We start from the raw sequence: 19,566 nt of genomic DNA, 5'->3' as shown, positions 1-19,566 counted from the left end.
AACACTGTCTCCTTACTCAAATACCGCGATCTAGACCCATGCTTGATCGTCCTAAGATATAAACATGATTGTCTCCGGAAGGGGAATGGTGCTGGGAAGCCTTGATTCTTTCGAAGGCTTGAACCAGTAATCGCTGTCCTTTGTGTACGTGAACCAGTTAATCAGTTTTCTAACTACGAAAACTACAGAATCTGCCACTAATCTTGAGTGTGGGACTTTATAGAATGCATACTGACACTCCCAATAGAAAACAGAAGACAACCAGTTGATACAATATGCTGTAAATGCTTCTTGGTGTAATCAAAGTGCACTGCTTCAAAGTAGATATGTTTGGTCATATGAGAGATCGCATTCGATGACTGAAATCTGGGTTCATCTACATCCACATTTCCTTTATCATTGATAATAGATAAAGCTAGATTTTCTTTTTTTTTTGTCGTGAGCGACACTAAATTCTACTGAGTCTCAAGCAGAATGGCGTCACGGGTTGGAGCTAGAGAGCGAGAGTGAAGAAGGGCAACACGAGGACGTGTGAGGTGATGTCCCTCACCCATCTGTGACCCGTAGCTAAGATACTATTCCAAAAAATGATGGACTCAGCGTCAGAGCTGAGACATCAAGACATCTACGTAGCTGAGACATCTATGTGCTGAGACATCAAGACATCTACGTAGCTGAGACATCAACGTGCTGAGGCATCGAGACATCTACGTAGCTGAGACATCTAAGTGCTGAGACATCAAGACATCTACGTTGCTGAGACATCTACGTGCTTCATGCTTCTTATTGATACTAAACAGTCTAAACATGTAAATGGCTTGCATTAAAGCAATGGTCATTGAGTATAAACCAGCATTACGTCATCAGATATGTATTTAAAGATCATATGAATGTACTAAAGCGCTGGTCTTTGTCTTACCCAGCGACTAAGCTGCAGTTCGTTGGCAATGTTGTTCGCTGTGATCCACCTCCTTATCAGTAGGATATCCGTTCACATATCGCCTGATGGGCGGGAAAGGATTAATTACCATTGCTCGGTTATTATATTCGAAAGAGATGAGTTATCTAGCGACGATCGATTGTTTTTCTGTAGCATGAACTACGGACAGTTCATGACTGGAGGACATCAGGCAGACGTAACCAGGCGGCAAGTTAAACAGGGGTCAAGCCTCCAGACTAATCATAGGTCACCTGGACCTATTACACCACCTGGAGAGAGAGAGTGACCTCCTGAATCTTGTGTCCAGGTTAAGATGACACTACTAAGCGAGGTCAGTAACGGGTGTGGAGGAGGCTGGTGTCACGGAAGATAACGAATCCAACTTTTGTTATGATAAATGTATCTTGATACTGATAACTGAGGGTAAATATAGATACATGTATATTCATATCTCTTTATTTCATGATTTTCGTCTTACATTAAGGAACTCAAACAGTTCCATGTAATCCTTGGTCTCATCTATTCATTTTCGTAGCCTTGCAAGGGACTCAAGTACTTCCACGCGATGCTTGTTCATGACGAGGGTGGCAGACGTGGAGACGTGAGCCGGGGGTAAGCAGTGTGGGGGTCTATCGTCAGGAGAGGGTCTGGTCAAACCTTGGGTCGTACGTACACTACTTGCGACGCACCCCAGTGATGATGTTGTTGCTCGCTAGGTAGCAAGTGTCTTTATCAGCAGACACGTCAGCAGAGGAGGAGAACCCGGAGTAGAGGTGTTGAGACCTCTCCTTGCTGCTGCTGAAGAGGGAGGAGGCGCTACTGCAGGAGGTGGAGGAGCGGGAGCAGGTCAAAGTGCGTTGGTCGAACTCCTCACCTTCACCACAACGGAACCTGTCGCAACACACAACAACAACACAGTAAGAACACACAAAAGTGTTGACTGCAGCAAATGATTGGCAATAATCTTTGGGATCGTATCATCAACAAAACTGGATTCCTGTTTAAATGAAGCAATCAAGACCATGTAATGTCTTCAGACTACCAGGTATGTAGATCTAAAAGATCAAGAAGAAGAGATAACTGAAACATCTGATGATGAGTAGAGTATCTTTACAGTACACACGAGTCTGCAGGTCACTAAGGCAGGTGGAGGAGGTTGTGGTACTCACGTGAAGCGGTACTGTGTGGTGTGGCCTTCTGTGGCCTGGACTGGGGTGCAGACATGGAACATACGGCAGCTGCTCTCAGGGTCAGCGAAGTAGCCCTGGCCGTAGCTTGAGCACCTGTCACGTCATCAACATTAGTTGTGTATAAAGCATTTGACTTTGAACATCAGCGGTGTGGTATATGGGAAAGAGTAACTCATGAAAATAGAATGTATTATTATGCTTACGAGAAGGAGGATGAGATCTGTCCCTCAGCCAGGCTGGCTGTGGCGGGCACGGAGAAAGTCTGGAAGACTCCAAGAACCTTGTCGCCAGCATCGTTCTCGATACGACCAGCGATCTCTTTCAGCTGAGGCGACAGAGTGTCAGTGTATCATTAACCTATGCTATAATCTTATCATTAGATAATCCTATACTTATTGGTAAGCCAGAGTGAAAGGTACATTGATATTCTTCACACTTACCGTTTAAACTTCACTGGAACAAAGAACTTATGTCTTAAGTGTTCTTTTAGTTTTCCAGCAGCGACAATGAAGTTGTATTGCTTCTCACTATAATGTATTACACCGTCAGAAGCCGCTTTTTATGGTCATATAACATTCAGTAATGACTTAAGAGTTGGAGAGGCTGAGACATGACAAGTTTACCTGGGAGGTCTGGAGGTTGGTGCTGAACTGACTGCTGAGGGCATTTTGGGATCCGTGAGCAGCCTGTCTGTTGCTGGAATGAAACTGTTGACTGGAGGTCTGGAACTGATTTCCTGAGTGTTGGAACTGGTTGTTATGGGACTGGAGGCGACTGTCAAATTGCTGTTGTTGTTGTTGTTGTTGTTGTTGTTGTTGGTCTTGACGGGCGAGTCCTTGTTGAAAACTTTGAGTCCTGAAAGAAGACGATTGTCCCTGCTGGTTCTGTGAGCCGAGACTTTGGGTATTGAATTGACTTCTCTGGTTCTGTCTGGCCTGGAATCTGTTATCTCTCTGGTTCTGGAAGGACTGGATCCTACTTCCCTCCAGATTTTGATTGGATTGGAACCTGTTGTTGACCTGGTTCTGGTCGAAACGGAATCTCCTACTTGCCTGGTTTTGGAATCTATTGTTGTCGTTCCTTTGGGCAAAGTTGAACTGATTGTTACCCTGATTTTGGTTAAAGAAGAACCTACCGGCCTGGTTCTGGCTGGACCGGAACTTTGCTTTCTCCTGCTGGTTCTGAGATCTGAAGGAGGAGAAGTCGCCAGCGTTTACTTCGGCAAGGTTGGCAGCTGAATATCGTGTGTTGGTGAGGCTGTACTCTTGCTTGTTGCCTTCATTGTTTCCTTCATAGTACTGACCCTGGCTTGATACCTGGTTATTGAGGGACTGCTCATTTTGATTGGAAAACTGGTTTTGGCTGGCCTGTTGGTTCTGGACGAAGAACTGGTTCCTGTTGGACTGTTGGTTATTATTCAAAAACTGGTTTCGGTTTGAGAACAGGTTCCTGTTGGTCTGTTGATTCTGAGTAGAAAACTGGTTCCTGTTGAACTGTTGATTCTGTTGAGAGAACTGGTTTCTGTTGGACTGTTGATTCTGCTGAGAGAACTGGTTCCTGTTGGATTGCTGACCTTGGAGGAACTGGTTCCTATTGAACTGTTGTTCTTGGTCGTATTCGTTCCTGTTGGACTGTTGGCTTTGGCTGAACTGGTTCCTGTTGGACTGTTGGCCCTGGCTGAACTGGTTCCTGTTGGACTGTTGGCCCTGGCTGAACTGGTTCCTGTTGGACTGTTGACCCTGGCTGAACTGGTTCCTGTTGGACTGTTGGCCCTGGATGAACTGGTTCCTGTTGGACTGTTGGCCCTGGATGAACTGGTTCCTGTTGGACTGTTGGCCCTGGATGAACTGGTTCCTGTTGGCCCGGTAGGTCAAGACAGACAAGTCACTTCGACCTTGAAGGCCTCGTAGATTGTTGTTGCTGTTCACTCGTCCTTGAGTTGAGTACCTCTGGTACTGAGCATTGTTTAGGTTCAGGCCCTGCTGGCTAGTGCTGCTGCTGCTGAGGTGAGTGAGGCCTTGGTCGACGGAGAACCCGCGGGAGTCGCTGCCGAAGGAGCTGCGGGTGTTGCTACCGCTGTAGCCTAGGCTGCCGTGGTTGCGTTCCGTGCCATACCGAATGTGGACGAGGTAATTGTTCGGTGTTCGCTGGAAGTATTCCTCGCCATAGCTGTGGCCGGGGAGGTTTTCTAGCCTGGTGCAAGAGGCCAGTACTAACAGAGAGCCTGAAATGATTAATCTCGATATATATATATATATATATATATATATATATATATATATATATATATATATATATATATATATATATATATATATATATATATATATATATATATATATATATATATATATATATATATATATATTTCAAGTATTTAGTGGACCATTCTTAAACCTGTACTTTTTTTGCATTGATGTATGCGGAGACTAAGTGTGTAGTGTAGCGCAATCTAGACGTGTGATGGGGTCTTATATATGAGCAAATCTATCGAAAGTCATACTAGTATCTAGATACCGTAAACAGAGTGGGTCTATAAGAAGCTTTCCTACCCTGAGGTACACCTGTGTCTCAAGAACCCAACCCCAGCCACCGTGGGTAAAACACCGATCGACAGTTTTGTATTAAATTTGCGATAGACTGGAAGAATATCGATTTTTCACTGTCACCAGACGAACTGTGGGAAGTCCTTACCTAGGAGAAGGAAGATCTTCATCTTGGAGAACGGTAGGCGAATGTATACGACCTCTCCTGGCGACCTGCCTTTATATAGTGATCGGCCGATGGTGACCAGTTGCCAAGTAGTCTTTCTCAACGTCCTATGGGTTTTGATCTGGTGAGGCGTCAACACTCAGGAAATCGAAAGGATCTGCCAAGGTAATGGAGAGTCAGTATTTGATGCCAATAATTAAGGTCTAGTATACATTACATTCATACAGTGATTTATATACCCAATTCCAGGCAGTCCAGCTAGAATCACCTTCCCTACAAACATTAACACTCGACCTACCCCTCCCCACCTTCCCTTTTCCCTCCCTTCCGCTCTCAGTCCCTTTTCCCATACCTTCTCCTCCAGCGTGACACAATCCTCCTCCGCGATAGTAAGGTCAGAAACTTGAACCTCTCGAACACACGACCCAAGAGGGAGGAAGGGAAGGGAACCACCACCCCTTCTCCCGTCGTTATGACAAGTCGACCCTACTGAAGGTGTGGATCTTTGAAATCAAAGTGTCTCCACAAGTCCCCTGGCGAGGCTGAAGACTCACTTAAGATGATAAATAAATGGGGAAACAATGTTAAGATCATAACGGAACTTCGTGGCACCAAGTGACGGGGAAAAAAATATTATAAATAAAATAGTCAACTAAAACCACCATTAAAGTTTCTTGAAATATCCTAGCCATGACTGGAGGTTACAGAGAGAGAGAGAGAGAGAGAGAGAGAGAGAGAGAGAGAGAGAGAGAGAGAGAGAGAGAGAGAGAGAGAGAGAGAGAGAGAGAGAGAGAAGGGCGTGTTGTCTCAGCTCACGGGAGTCTGGCCCTGCTTGGAACACTGTGCAACGTCCGACCACCTCACACTCTGACCCGCTCCAGCTCTTCCAACACCTACAACATGGGAAGACTTAGTGGTGTAGGTGTGGCCTCCCCGGGAGGCGGAGGAGGGTCGTCTGGATGACTCTTGGTCGGTATACTCCTTGCGACGTACACCGAAGACGAGTCGTTGTACACCACGTAGCACAGCCCTAATGCATGAGAAGCGTCAGAGGAGGAGGAGGAGGAGGAGGAGGACTCAGAGAAGAGGAGGTGAGACCTCTCCTCCTTCCTGAAGAAGAAGAAGAAAGGAGAAGGAGGCGCTGTTGCAGGGTCAAGTATAGTTGGTCGAGGGACGTGAAACAGCTCCTGACGATGCCACTATTCCTCACACACACCTGAGGTGCCTGGAATATTCTTCCATGCAGTAGATGAAGACTTTGTTATAACTAGATTATGGAATGCCATCACCTCGAACTCCTAACAAGACGGATCGTAAACCGTTGGCAATGTCTTCAGAAACTTTTATAAAAAGCTTCACTTGTTGAAGCGAAAATAATGACATTGGAGAAATCCTTTCCCTTGTGTTTGTCACATTCACTTGTATGAGCTATAGATATATAATCGCTCGACCAAAAAGCTTCATTATGATACTCTACATTGAAGGCCAGCATCTGTCTCCTAGAGATATATGTCGCACTTTAAACCCCTCCTGCAAATCTAGTCCAACAGCATCTCAAAACATCTTTCTCTCCATCCTTGTATTCTCAGTTCAGTCTTCTCCTTCTCCTTGTTCCTTCCCGTTCTGTACATAGGAGAATCCCCGACGCAGATCATCGTGTTGGGACACTTCGGCGTCAACGAGAAGCAGATGTTCACTTCACCGGAGGGGGTCACGTTGAGACAAGCAGACGTCAGGGGTGACTACTGTCCCAGTGGATAAGGTTTCTGACCTTGTGCCGGGAAAGGGTATCGCTTCGTAGGGTGGGAGTGGGGTGCTGGGGAGGGAGGCCAGCCTTCTAGGAGAGAAGATAGGGAGGAATAAATGCCATCTTAATGGTCAGAAATTCGTCTTATATAGATGTTTATGAATTTCAATGAGGTGGTATACAAAACAATATACTAGAGGGGTAGATTGTTCATTTATGTTCCTAAGGAGCAAAATTCGATGTCGTGAGAGTCGACGCCTCTCTAGATCTAAACCATCAGACGTTGAGAAAGGCTACTTGGCAACTGGTCACCATCGGCCGATCACTATATAAAGGCAGGTCGCCAGGAGAGGTCGTGCACATTCGCCCACCGTTCCTCAAGATGAAGATCTTCCTCCTTGGTAAGAGTTCCCAACAGTACATAAGAACTATCTCTACAGTCTACCGTAAACGTAACACTATTTACAATCATCATTTTACTTACATGTCTTAGAACTTTACTGAATATAAAAACAGTCCAAAGCGCAGATGTGTTCACCTTATGATTTGTGTGCATTAGTGTAACTAAAGAGTCGACTTAATACGATAGATTCTTGCTACTCAACACCTGGGAAATTTTGCTTCAGGCACATATAAACTACAAGATTTGAATATCAGTTATTGACTGTAAAAGGTAAAATATTTCATGACACTCCAATGTCCTCTGAGGTGGCGCTCCGTCACACTGCTCCACTCATTCACAATGTCCAGATATCAACACCATTTGTATGTAAATATCGACAGAGACGAGGCTATCCATCGATAGGATTACAATGGTAGGGTATTACTCTCAATCCTGTGTACACTTAAGACTAGACTATAGATGCAGGAGTCTTGAATCCTTTAAACCACCTTTAGGTTAAGGAAATTTGTCCTCCTAATCTAACCCTCACATTTCAGGCTCCCTGTTAGTGCTGGCCTCTGGTGCCAAACTAGACAGCCTCTCCGGCCACAGTCATGGTGAGGAGGACTGTCGCACACCAGACACCCACTTCGCCCACAGTCAGACCAGCCTGGGACACAGTGGTACCCATTCCCTCAATCTACCAGGCAGCCAGTCCCAGAGTTTCTCTGGCAGTCGCGCAAACATTTTCTCCGTCGACCAAGGCCTCACTCACCTCAGCAGCAGCACTAGCCAGCAGGATCTGAACCTAAACAATGCTCAGTACCAGAGGTACTCAACTCAAGGACGAGTGAACAGCAACAACAATCTACGAGGCCTTCAAGGTCGAAGTGACTTGTCTGTCCTGACTTATGAAGCCGAGAGGAACCAGTTCATCCAGGGCCAACAGTCCAACAGGAACCAGTTCAGCCAGGGCCAACAGTCCAACAGGAACCAGTTCAGCCAGGGCCAACAGTCCAACAGGAACCAGTTCAACCAGGGCCAACAGTCCAACAGGAACCAGTTCAGCCAAAGCCAACAGTCCAACAGGAACCAGTTCAGCCAGGGCCAACAGTCCAACAGGAACCAGTTCAGCCAAAGCCAACAGTCCAACAGGAACCAGTTCAGCCAGGGCCAACAGTCCAACAGGAACCAGTTCAGCCAAAGCCAACAGTCCAACAGGAACCAGTTCAGCCAGGGCCAACAGTCCAACAGGAACCAGTTCAGCCAAAGCCAACAGTCCAACAGGAACGAATACGACCAAGAACAACAGTTCAATAGGAACCAGTTCCTCCAAGGTCAGCAATCCAACAGGAACCAGTTCTCTATTCAGAATCAACAGACCAACAGGAACCTGTTCTCTAACCGAAACCAGTTTCTGAATAACAACCAACAGTCCAACAGGAACCAGTTCTTCGTCCAGAACCAACAGGCCAACCAAAACCAGTTTTCCAATCAAAATCAGCAGTCCCTCAATAGCCAGGTATCAAGCCAGGGTCAGTACTATGAAGGAAACAATGAAGGCAACAAGCAAGAGTACAGCCTCACCAACACACGATATTCAGCTGCCAACCTTGCCGAAGTAAACGCTGGCGACTTCTCCTCCTTCAGATCTCAGAACCAGCAGCAGAACGCCCAGATCCAGTCAGACCAGATCCAGGGAAAGAGATTCTCCTTTGACCAGAACCAAGGCAATAGAAGATTCCAGTTCGACCAGAACGCTGACAACAGCAGGACCCAATCTGTTTACGATCAAGGGCTCAATAGATTCCAAATCAACCAGAATCTGGGAAGCAGCAGATTCCAGGTCAGTCAGAACCAAGGAAGTCAATTCCAGTCCCAAGGTTTCGGCTCACAGAACCAGCAGGGACAATCGTCTTCTTTCAGGACTCAAGGTTTTCAACAAGGACTCGCCCGTCAAGACCAACAACAACAACAACAACAACAACAGCAATTTGACAGTCGTCTCCAGTCCCATAACAACCAGTTCCAACACTCAGGAAATCAGTTCCAGACCTCCAGTCAACAGTTTCATTCCAGCAACAGACAGGCTGCTCACGGATCCCAAAATGCCCTCAGCAGTCAGTTCAGCACCAACCTCCAGACCTCCCAGGTAAACTTGTCATGTCTCAGCCTCTCCAACTCTTAAGTCATTACTGAATGTTATATGACCATAAAAAGCGGCTTTTGACGGTGTAATACATTATAGTGAGAAGCAATACAACTTCACAGTCGTTGCTGGAAAACTAAAAGAACACTTAAGACATAAGTTCTTTGTTCCAGTGAAGTAAGTTTAAACCGTAAGTGTTTCACTCTGGCTTACCAATAAGTATAGGATTATCTAATGATAAGATTATAGCATAGGTTAATGATACACTGGCACTCTGTCGCCTCAGCTGAAAGAGATCGCTGGTCGTATCGAGAACGATGCTGGCGACAAGGTTCTTGGAGTCTTCCAGACTTTCTCCGTGCCCGCCACAGCCAGCCTGGCTGAGGGACAGATCTCATCCTCCTTCTCGTAAGCATAATAATACATTCTATTTTCATGAGTTACTCTTTCCCATATACCACACCGCTGATGTTCAAAGTCAAATGCTTCTTTATACACAACTAATGTTGATGACGTGACAGGTGCTCAAGCTACGGCCAGGGCTACTTCGCTGACCCTGAGAGCAGCTGCCGCATGTTCCATGTCTGCACCCCAGTCCAGGCCACAGAAGGCCACACCACACAGTACCGCTTCACGTGAGTACCACAACCTCCTCCACCTGCCTTAGTGACCTGCAGACTCACGGGTATCATAGATATCAAGTATAATCTAAACGTTAATTGATTCAGTTCTTTGTGTTTATCTTAATGATTTACAATTACGCACCAGGTACCATTGGGGAATCGACGTTTTCTAAAAGAGATAACATCTCAGCTTTGTTTCCAACTCAAAAAGTTTAAAGATTACTACAAATCACTTACGGTAATCAGAGACACCATGTGTTCTAATCGTGTGTTGTTGTTGTGTGTTGCGACAGGTTCCGTTGTGGTGAAGGTGAGGAGTTCGACCAACGCACTTTGACCTGCTCCCGCTCCTCCACCTCCTGCAGTAGCGCCTCCTCCCTCTTCAGCAGCAGCAAGGAGAGGTCTCAACACCTCTACTCCGGGTTCTCCTCCTCTGCTGACGTGTCTGCTGATAAAGGCACTTGCTACCTAGCGAGCAACAACATCATCACTGGGGTGCGTCGCAAGTAGTGTACGTACGACCCAAGGTTTGACCAGACCCTCTCCTGACGATAGACCCCCACACTGCTTACCCCCGGCTCACGTCTCCACGTCTGCCACCCTCGTCATGAACAAGCGTCACATGGAACTATAAGCTTCTTGCAAGAATACAAAAATATGAATAAAAAATAATTAAGAGTTAACACCTACCTATATTTACCCTTTCGTAGGAGACAAGAAACAAATAGTTAAGGGAAAAGTTTACTTGTTACTGACCTCAGTACGAGAGCGAAATGTTCAGGAGAACAAATATAACAATGTCGCTCGTGAACACACTCTCCGGCTGTAGAGTCGCCCAGCATCAACATGACCCGGACTTATCCAAGCCTTTACCCTTGGTCCACTTACCTTCGAGTTATGGCTAACTGTGAAGTCGGGGACGAGCTCTTGCGACACACCGAAGCACTCGGTCTTGACAGAGATCATGCAACTTGAGGCTTCTTACAGGTCTGGCCTAGCGTCGACCAGGATTTTAGATGTGTCTGATGATATTCCCAGCGACTGTAGTTCTGCCAGAGCGGGAAGAGGCCTGGATGGGTGTGACGAGCCTGGGCCTTAACAAAGGAGTCATATTGCAATACCTGCAACGTTTGTGGGCATCTGTGCTGGATCGCTGGCAAAGAGTGGCAGTGTCTGTTACGGCACTCGAGGGTGATTGCAAGAAGTAACTTAAATCCTATATATCTATATATACATATATATATATATATATATATATATATATATATATATATATATATATATATATATATATATATATATATATGAAATAGCTATTCTTGTTCGATACATCAGAGTCGAACCATTGTCTGTTCGGAACAAACAACATTGTTTTAAACATCATACTTAAACAAAACTGTACTTCCAGTGATAAGAAAAGACATACGAAACACTTACTACAATTATCGTAAACAATGAAAACAATGGCATGAAAACGTAACGCAACAACATAACATAACGTAATGCAGTAACTCGTTCGAAGCGTCAGATCCACTTCTCTAGTATTGACACAAGCTCGGAAGCAAAGGGAATCTTTGGGCCATACACACTGTGGGGTAGGACGTGGTCTTAGAATTCAACACCTGAAGAAGGTGTTGAAAGACTATCCAGTGGGAGGTTATAACTGCAAGACATCTCATGACCCCAACAGATGAAAGGGCTAAAGTTTACATAGCTAAGCAACTGACGAAGGGTGTTCTGAAGTGAATCCATTGCTGTCACTCACACGATCCTTGTTCATCGCGATCTGCTGTAGTTCACTGTGGGATTTTGATGGCCACAGTGCATGAGTCCTAGAATGCTAAGCTCTCTTAACGCACCTGGTCATGCCTTGATCAAGCTTTACTATGACCAAAACCAAAGCTTAGCTTATAGTGACGTCAGACTTCGTTCTCGCAAAACATTTCGAACCCGGATGATAGCACTTTTTACGCCATCTGTAATGAGACAGTTCTTACGATCTACAGAGCGAAAATGAGGTCTATTTATGAGTGTCATTGTGAGGTATCATTTTCCATCAATAGCAATAAACTGACACATCAATTCTGTTACGAAATTGGGGACATACAGACGTATTCCCAACAGAAAGACTAAAGAGAAAAGTACGTATGACACTCTTATTCAATCAGACATTACGATATTCTACGCTATATCAAATGACTATATCTAAAGTGCATGCACTGCATAGTTATAAGAAGTATAGAGTGTTTGGTTATAAATGTACAAACCTGTCATTACATAGTTTTGTACCAACACAGTCATATGTTAAATACTTATTGAACTGAATACACTTCTATCCTCTAAGTTACCTAGCTGCCATTGTAGGACAAGGCAATAATATCCCCTGAAGTATTAAAAGATATGGAACGTGTTCTAGTATGTAATTAGGATCAAGTACAGTCCAAGAATGTGTTTGGATTCTCAGTATCAAGAATCGCATTTTACGATAGCGAGTTCACTACACTGGGTAACTCAGTGTACCACTGTATACAGTCAAGAGAACTACGTAAGTGCCAAAAAGACTCTTAACTCCTCTTCGTTTGTGGTGTGTGTTGTTTGTGGTGTGCGATGTTTGTGGTGTATGATGTATGTCTGGAATGATGTTTGTGGTATACGGTGACGCATCTTCAAGTCCCCCGAAGATCTGGGACAATGGAAGAAAATGACATCATGTGACACTGTCGGTCATACACCTCGCCACTGAATCCATCAAGATGGGAGAGATGGTGTTCAACCATTTATTTAATATAGATTCTCTTACCCCGAACTTAACACCCTACGCTTGCTTTGCTTATAGTCTAAACATCTGGTAGAGTGCTGGATGAGAAATCAGACACCAATCAAGTGCCGTAAAAAGGATCAAATTAACATGATATTGTATTCTGCTCTTTTTATTGCATTGCTCAAGACTGTTAAAAAGGTGTCACTCGTACAGTGACAACGGATCACTGGTCATACATAAACATGTGGAAGACGTTGTGCCAGGGAAGGCGGTGCATCTGTAGCCTCGGTCAGGGTTCTAGATGAGAGTGGGTTTTGCGTGGGTGTCGCACACTACTTGCGACGCACCCCAGTGATGACGTTGTCGCGCGCCAGGTAGCACAGGGCGGCTTTGGACACGTCAGCGGCGGAGGAGAAGCCGGAGAAGAGGTGCTGAGACTTCTCCTTGCTGCTGCTGAAGAGGGAGGAGGCGCTGCTGCAGGAGGTGGAGGAGCGGGAGCAGGTCAAGGTGCGTTGGTCGAACTTCTCACCTTCGCTGCATCGGAACCTGTCGCAACACAGAAGAATCAGTTAGCTCACACGCCGCGAATTCTACGACAAGAATATGACTTCTCTCGCTACAGTCTCTGAGATATGTAGATCCAGGACAAATTTCACAATTCCAAGAACTAGATCCAGAACCTTTGTTAAAGTCTCACGCTAGTGAGCATTCCGTTCTCTAGAACCGACAGCACGACAGATAATCAGGAGCCTTTGATGCATGTGATGCACAGCGTTTCCATCACTTATCGTCTACAGTTACCTAAGCCAGGAGGAGGTTGTGGTACTCACGTGAAGCGGTACTGGGCAGCGGAGCCGTCTTGGGCCTTCACTGGGGTGCAGACATGGAACATACGGCAGCTGCTGTCAGAGTCAGCGAAGTAGCCCTGGCCGTAGCTTGAGCACCTGTCACGTCATCAACATTAGTTGTGTATAAAGAAGCATTTGACTTTGAACATCAGCGATGTGGTATATGGGAAAGAGTAACTCATGAAAATAGAATGTATTATTATGCTTACGAGAAGGAGGATGAGATCTGTCCCTCAGCCAGGCTGGCTGTGGCGGGCACGGAGAAAGTCTGGAAGACTCCAAGAACCTTGTCGCCAGCAACGCTCTCGATGTGTCCAGCGATCTCCCTGTACTGAAACGTCGGGAGGACAACAGTCTGTATTACTCTTCATGATTTCATTCCTCTGGACGCAAGGAAAAGTTAGTAAGCAACAATAAGAGAACCTTTTCAGCAACAATGGGAAGCTTCTTCAGTCATTAGCCCACTATAATGACTAAATACTTCATAATGTTTCCTTCAGATTTAAAAAGATAGTTTAATCTATTGCATTTATTAATCGTAACATCAACAAGGAGATATTGCAATGATGATAACCGTGGTAAATAACAAGAGACAGGTTTTCGATGTCGAATTTACCTTGGCGTTGCTATGGTCTGTGTATATTGCATCAATTCCTATTTCAGAAAAAGTACCTGAATTTGAAATTTAATCACTGCAACAGACCAGATTTGAAGGTTTGCTTGGTCACCAGGAGGAATCAGTTCTCCACGAGTGGGTCACTTGTTATCAAGTTGCAAAAAAAAGGATCTTAAAAGACAAGAACAAATGACAGTTAACGTAAGTTAACTTGGAGAACCATGTGAATTTGCTACCATTCATAGCTCGTGGTCATTCCAGAAATGTACTGCTAGTTAGTATTTTCCTTTTTCTTTTATCTAGATGGATTTCCAATGAAACTTTTTAACAAATAAAGCTTCAACATTTTTTGAACGAAGTGAGCAACAAAAGTGTCATCGTTTCTCCTCTCAAAACTGGACTTCAAGTTCTAATAAAGTAGACAAAAAATTCTTCAACGAACATCGCAGCCAAAGTCTTTTTGGCCACTGGAAACACGATGGTGTACGTTCCTATCAGAGACGTAGTTAAAAAGATCTAAGAGGATATCTATAATATAATATAAATACACGAAAAAAATTATATTCAAGTTGCAAAGAGAAAAATTTGATCTAATCATCTGTTCTTTTGGTGTTTGATCATTGACAGGAAGTTTCATGAGCTCAGAAAGAAAGCGAGGGTACTGGAAACCTACCTGGGAAGCCTGGAGGTTAGTGATGGCCTGATCTTTTGAAACCTGGGTTTGGCTACCGGTCGAGTGGGTCTGCTGGCTGGAAGTCTGGAACTGATTTCCAGAGAGCTGCGCCTGGCCGGAGGTCTGGAACTGACTTCCAGTGCGTTGTGCCTGGCTTGAGGTCTGGATCTGACTTCCAGTACGTTGTGACTGGCCGGAGGTCTGGAACTGACTTCCAGAGCGTTGTGCCTGGCTTGAGGTCTGGATCTGACTTCCAGTGCGCTGTGACTGGCCGGCGGTCTGGAACTGACTTCCAGTGCGTTGTGACTGGCCGGAGGTCTGGAACTGACTTCCAGTGCGTTGTGACTGGCCGGTCTGGAACTGACTTCCAGTGCGTTGCGACTGGCCAGAGGTCTGGAACTGACTTCCAGTGCGTTGGGACTGGCCGGCGGTCTTGAACTGACTTCCAGAGCGTTGTGACTCGCCGGCGGTCTGGAACTGACTTCCAGTGCGTTGTGCCTGGCTTGAGGTCTGGAACTGACTTCCAGTGCGTTGTGACTGGCCGGTCTGGAACTGACTTCCAGTGCGTTGTGACTGGCCGGAGGTCTGGAACTGACTTCCAGTGCGTTGTGACTGGCCGGAGGTCTGGAACTGACTTCCAGTGCGTTGTGCCTGGCTTGAGGTCTGGAACTGACTTCCAGTGCGTTGTGCCTGGCTTGAGGTCTGGAACTGACTTCCAGTGCGTTGTGACTGGCCGGCGGTCTGGAACTGACTTCCAGTACGTTGTGACTGGCCGGAGGTCTGGAACTGACTTCCAGTGCGTTGTGACTGACCGGCGGTCTGGAACTGACTTCCAGTGCGTTGTGACTGGCCGGAGGTCTGGAACTGACTTCCAGTGCGTTGTGACTGGCCGGAGGTCCGGAACTGACTTCCAGTGCGTTGTGACTGGCCGGCGGTCTGGAACTGAGTTCCAGTGCGTTGTGACTGGCCAGAGGTCTGGAACTGACTTCCAGTGCGTTGGGCGGTCTGGAACTGACTTCCAGTGCGTTGTGACTGGCCGGCGGTCTGGAACTGACTACCAGAGCGTTGTGATTGGCCGGCGGTCTGGAACTGACTACCAGAGCGTTGTGACTGGCTGTTCAAGGTCTGCTGCTGCTGGTCCTGCCTCACGCGTTCATTCTGGAAATCTCCTTGATTACTAAATGAAGAAGAGAATCCCTGCTGGCTCCTAGAAGTTGAGGCTTGGTTTTGGGACCGGCTTCCCTGCTTCTGGACGAACTGGAACCTGCCGCTGCTGCCTTGGTTTGCGTCGGTTTGTACCCTGCTGCCACTTTGGCTGTGGCTAAATTGGAATCGACCGGTTCCCTGGTTCTGACCGGATTGGATCCTACTGCTCCCTAAATTCTGAGATGTCTGGAACCTATTGCTGCCTTGGTTGCGGGTGAACTGGAACCTTCCGCTTCCCTGGCTCTGGGTAGATTGGAACTGAGAGTCTTGCTTCTGGCTCTGGCTGGGAGCTGAAGAAGATGATCGACTGCTGCTGAGGCTGAATCGCTTATTGTCGCCTTGATTATCATTCTGTTGGGAAAACTGACCACTCTGCCTGGATACCTGGTCACTGGTGGACTGACGGTCTTGGTTCGAGAACTGGCCCTCTTTGACCTGATAAGTCTGGACAGAGAACTGGTTCTTGTTGGTCTCTTGACCTTGGCTAAACTGGTTCCTGTTGGACTGTTGACCTTGGCTGAACTGGTTCCTGTTGGACTGTTGCCTTGGCTGAACTGGTTCCTGTTGGACTGCTGGCCTTGGCTGAACTGGTTCCTGTTGGACTGTTGGCCTTGGCTGAACTGGTTCCTGTTGGACTGTTGGCCTTGGCTGAACTGGTTTCTATTAGACTGTTGACGTTGGGTGAACTGGTTCCTGTTGGACTGTTGGCTCGAGGCAGAGAGATTTTCGCTGCCTTGCACACCTTGTTGGCTGCTGCTTACTTGTCCTTGAGCTGAGAACTGCTGCCCCTGTGTGCCAGACAGACTGTGGGACTGACTGCCTGAGAGACTCTGGGAGTGACCGGCTGAGAGACTCTGAGACTGGCTACCGAACTGGCTGCTAGAGAAGCTGTGTGACTGGCTACCAGAGAGACTATGAGACTGACTGCCACTATGGGCCAGACTGCCATGACTCTGCTCGGAACTATACTTGACGTGGACGAGGTTGTTGTTCGGCGTGCGCTCGAAGTACTCCTCTTCGTGGCTGTGGCCGGAGAGGTTCTCCAGTTTGGCACCAGAGGCCAGCACTAACAGGGAGCCTGGAAGACGATAAATGAAGGAATTGAGAGAGAGAGAGAGAGAGAGAGAGAGAGAGAGAGAGAGAGAGAGAGAGAGAGAGAGAGAGAGAGAGAGAGAGAGAGAGAGAGAGACCACTGATAGAGAAAGCTCTATTGTCGCAACCCCAGACTCACCTCAGCTTCTCCACTACTTTCGTCTCCTTGAATCACACGTAACATTCCTGAATCATTTTTTTTTTCTTTAGCTTTGCAGGAACACAGTCATCGTCTGATCCTCGTAAGGGCGTTATTGTGGTGACAAACGCCCCTCTCCCTCGTCTCAAATGACATGGGAAGTGTGGTGCTGAAGCAGGTGTGGGAGCTGGACGTCAAATTGTCCAGTGTGATTGAGCGAGAGATGAGAGGACAGGTTTAGAATGATCCCACGACAGAAAACCTTCATTTCAACGTTTTTCAAATACCATCGAAACAGAAGGAGACTTTTAATTCACAAAGTGTCTTTGCCTTAGAGATGAGCCAGTTAATATAATCACAGAAAATGGTCACTGGATAGATCAACACCTTCATAAGATTTCGTAATATTAAATCATAAGGTTGTTTATTTAGCAGGACTCAATGTACGGCTGATCTGTAAAGGCAAGACAAGTAGTAAGAACACTGTATCTGATCGACAGAAGGATGTGTGAATATCACACCTGATCGAAATATGTAAAGTAACTTTGGTGACATTTTGGTAAAGTACTCTCTTTGCTACCTTACCAATTCTGTCTTTCGCTTTACACAAAGTCTTTGGACTCTGTAATCATACACAAATGGCCTTCTGGAATAGGGTTAGGTGGACACGGATAGAACGCGCTGCCACAGTCATCTATGTTTACACGTTATGTTATAATCCTCTGCTCATTGTGTGGCTCTGACGAAACCTCTTCGTAACCTGTTGGTGTCACTGTTAGCAGGATGAACATAGTCGGATTCAGCAAGATTCTGAGAGAACTCTAAATTAGTGACAATTTAGGCAAATGTGTATTCTCAAGGATTCCTAAAACACCTCTTTAGTAGTATCCAGTGCACAAGACTTGTGTCATCTGCTTGAACCAGCCTACCCCACCCTCCCACATATATAAAAGACTGTTCGCATGTGGCAGAGATTTTGGGGGGATCGAAAATCATGAGACAGAACTGGAAGGATAACATCCTAAGTTCCTATACATCTGCTGGAAACCCTCAAATGACCAACAACACTTCACAACTAATCATTTGGAACTGCATCACGGACGGTATAACTCGTTTCATCAAAGGTATCTATAATGTTGACGAAGGTAAAACGGAGGTGATGAACTATGTCCTTTAAGGCAAGGTTTTTACCATTATTCTAGAGATGTTGATAGGTCCCAGAACTGCTGGAGGAGGAGGAAGAAGTCCTTACCTAGGAGGAGGAAGACCTTCATCTTGTTGAACGGTGGGCGAATGTGCACGACCTCTCCTGGCGACCTGCCTTTATATAGTGATCGTCTGGTGAACCGTTGCCAAGTAGCCTTTTCTCAACGTCTGATTTGGATCTAGTGAGGCGTCGAGAGTCACGAGAAAGTGTTTAATAGGTTAAAAAGGAAGGAGGACAAAATTACATATGCATTTTTCTTACACGGTTATCAGTTAGCTATGGAAATTCTTCATCAGGGAAGTTCACGTGAAGTATTTGAAAAATGACGTTTCCAACTTGAAGTTTATCATTACTTCAAAACCAGCCACTCAAGTCTTCTCTCCCCCCCTTCCTCCCTCACCCCTTCACCCCCACCATACCCTTCCCTCCTCCTAACCGCCATAACCTGCCGACCTTCCTTCCCTCCTCCTCCTCCTTCCCCAACACCGTCTCTCCTGCCTACCAGACCCGAGGCCTGAGGCGGCGGCGTCACCACTTGCCAACAGCCCCGAAACCCGACCCAGCTGGACGGGAGAACTTGAAGGCCTCAGCTGTTGACAAGCAGCGTGAGAGGCTAGACCAACGGGTAGCAACTGGAGGTGGTTTCACCAACTGAGGTGCTTGTGTCCTGTGTGTCCCTCCGTCGTTCCTGCGCGTTGCGTTGCGTCCGTCCGCCCATCAAAGAGATCAGCCTAGCCTCCAAAAGACGATGGAACTGCAAAAGGAGAGGACGGAAGCTGTATGATAATTAGTCCACTGTGTGGAATCTCGTTTGTCTGAATGGATGAGGAGTTTGTTTTTCGTGTTTGTTGGCCGTCAGGGAAAAGGGTCCGAGAAACTTGCTATGGTCTTGGATCTTCTCTTCAGATAGAGAAGGTGTAGGACTCAAATCCAGAAGGTTCATAGGGCAACCACATATACATCATCTGTCACACAGTTGTACGAGGAAACAGATCACACATCACATTGACTGCAAAATGTGTCATGACTCAAAAACCATTCGTACAAAAGACTCTGACACTGGCATACCACTTGACCAGTGGTTTATAAAGGTGTGACGTATGTTAGACAAGCGTGGGAGAAATAGGAACGAGGAGGTTTCCCAGCGACACAGACGAACATTTCCAGAAAATATTAAGATACGTGGTGGGCTGGGCCGTGCCAGGTGACGTATCCTCAATATCATTGCTCACACTTCCCTTCCATTAGAAGCTGAACTGCACTTCATGTGACGTACGACGA

General features: G+C 46.2%; 3 protein-coding genes across 3 annotated transcripts; 1 reads left to right on the top strand and 2 right to left on the bottom strand.

The window, feature by feature from the left end:
- Positions 1–1,380: 1,380 nt before the first annotated feature.
- LOC139766299 (uncharacterized) lies at positions 1,381–4,950 on the bottom strand. Its single transcript, XM_071694751.1, has 5 exons — positions 4,825–4,950; positions 2,754–4,354; positions 2,334–2,455; positions 2,110–2,223; positions 1,381–1,831 (listed from the first exon to the last, which is right to left on the bottom strand). The coding sequence occupies exons 1-5, from the start codon at positions 4,844–4,846 to the stop codon at positions 1,615–1,617; spliced, it is 2,076 nt and encodes a 691-aa protein (XP_071550852.1). The 5' UTR covers positions 4,847–4,950; the 3' UTR covers positions 1,381–1,614.
- Positions 4,951–6,949: 1,999 nt separating this feature from the next.
- On the top strand, positions 6,950–10,426 carry LOC139766298 (uncharacterized). Its single transcript, XM_071694750.1, has 5 exons — positions 6,950–6,990; positions 7,529–9,123; positions 9,407–9,528; positions 9,642–9,755; positions 10,037–10,426. Exons 1-5 carry the CDS (start codon positions 6,972–6,974, stop codon positions 10,251–10,253), a joined length of 2,067 nt encoding a protein of 688 aa, XP_071550851.1. The 5' UTR covers positions 6,950–6,971; the 3' UTR covers positions 10,254–10,426.
- A 2,231-nt stretch (positions 10,427–12,657) lies between these two features.
- On the bottom strand, positions 12,658–18,399 carry LOC139766297 (uncharacterized). The gene is given in 6 exon segments (XM_071694749.1): positions 12,658–13,050; positions 13,335–13,448; positions 13,562–13,683; positions 14,642–16,395; positions 16,398–16,925; positions 18,331–18,399. Coding segments are annotated over 6 exon segments (2,754 nt in total). The 5' UTR covers positions 18,353–18,399; the 3' UTR covers positions 12,658–12,836.
- Positions 18,400–19,566: the final 1,167 nt, after the last annotated feature.

The sequence above is a fragment of the Panulirus ornatus genome, chromosome 57 (genome assembly GCF_036320965.1).
Source record: "Panulirus ornatus isolate Po-2019 chromosome 57, ASM3632096v1, whole genome shotgun sequence".
In the NCBI taxonomy this organism is placed as follows: Eukaryota; Metazoa; Arthropoda; class Malacostraca; order Decapoda; family Palinuridae; genus Panulirus; species Panulirus ornatus.
The sequence above is the reverse complement of the archived record's forward strand: the minus strand, read 5'-3'. Positions and strand labels throughout refer to the sequence as shown.

Excerpts from the sequence above, each read along its gene's own strand:
- LOC139766298 (XM_071694750.1), top strand. Across the intron at positions 9,529-9,641 it reads CAGATCTCATCCTCCTTCTC|GTGCTCAAGCTACGGCCAGG; the intron begins GTAAGCATAATA and ends ATGACGTGACAG. Across the intron at positions 9,756-10,036 it reads ACCACACAGTACCGCTTCAC|GTTCCGTTGTGGTGAAGGTG; the intron begins GTGAGTACCACA and ends GTGTTGCGACAG.
- LOC139766299 (XM_071694751.1), bottom strand. The coding sequence starts at position 4,846 with ATGAAGATCTTCCTTCTCCTAG. Across the intron at positions 2,224-2,333 it reads CAGATCTCATCCTCCTTCTC|GTGCTCAAGCTACGGCCAGG; the intron begins GTAAGCATAATA and ends ATGACGTGACAG. Across the intron at positions 1,832-2,109 it reads ACCACACAGTACCGCTTCAC|GTTCCGTTGTGGTGAAGGTG; the intron begins GTGAGTACCACA and ends GTGTTGCGACAG.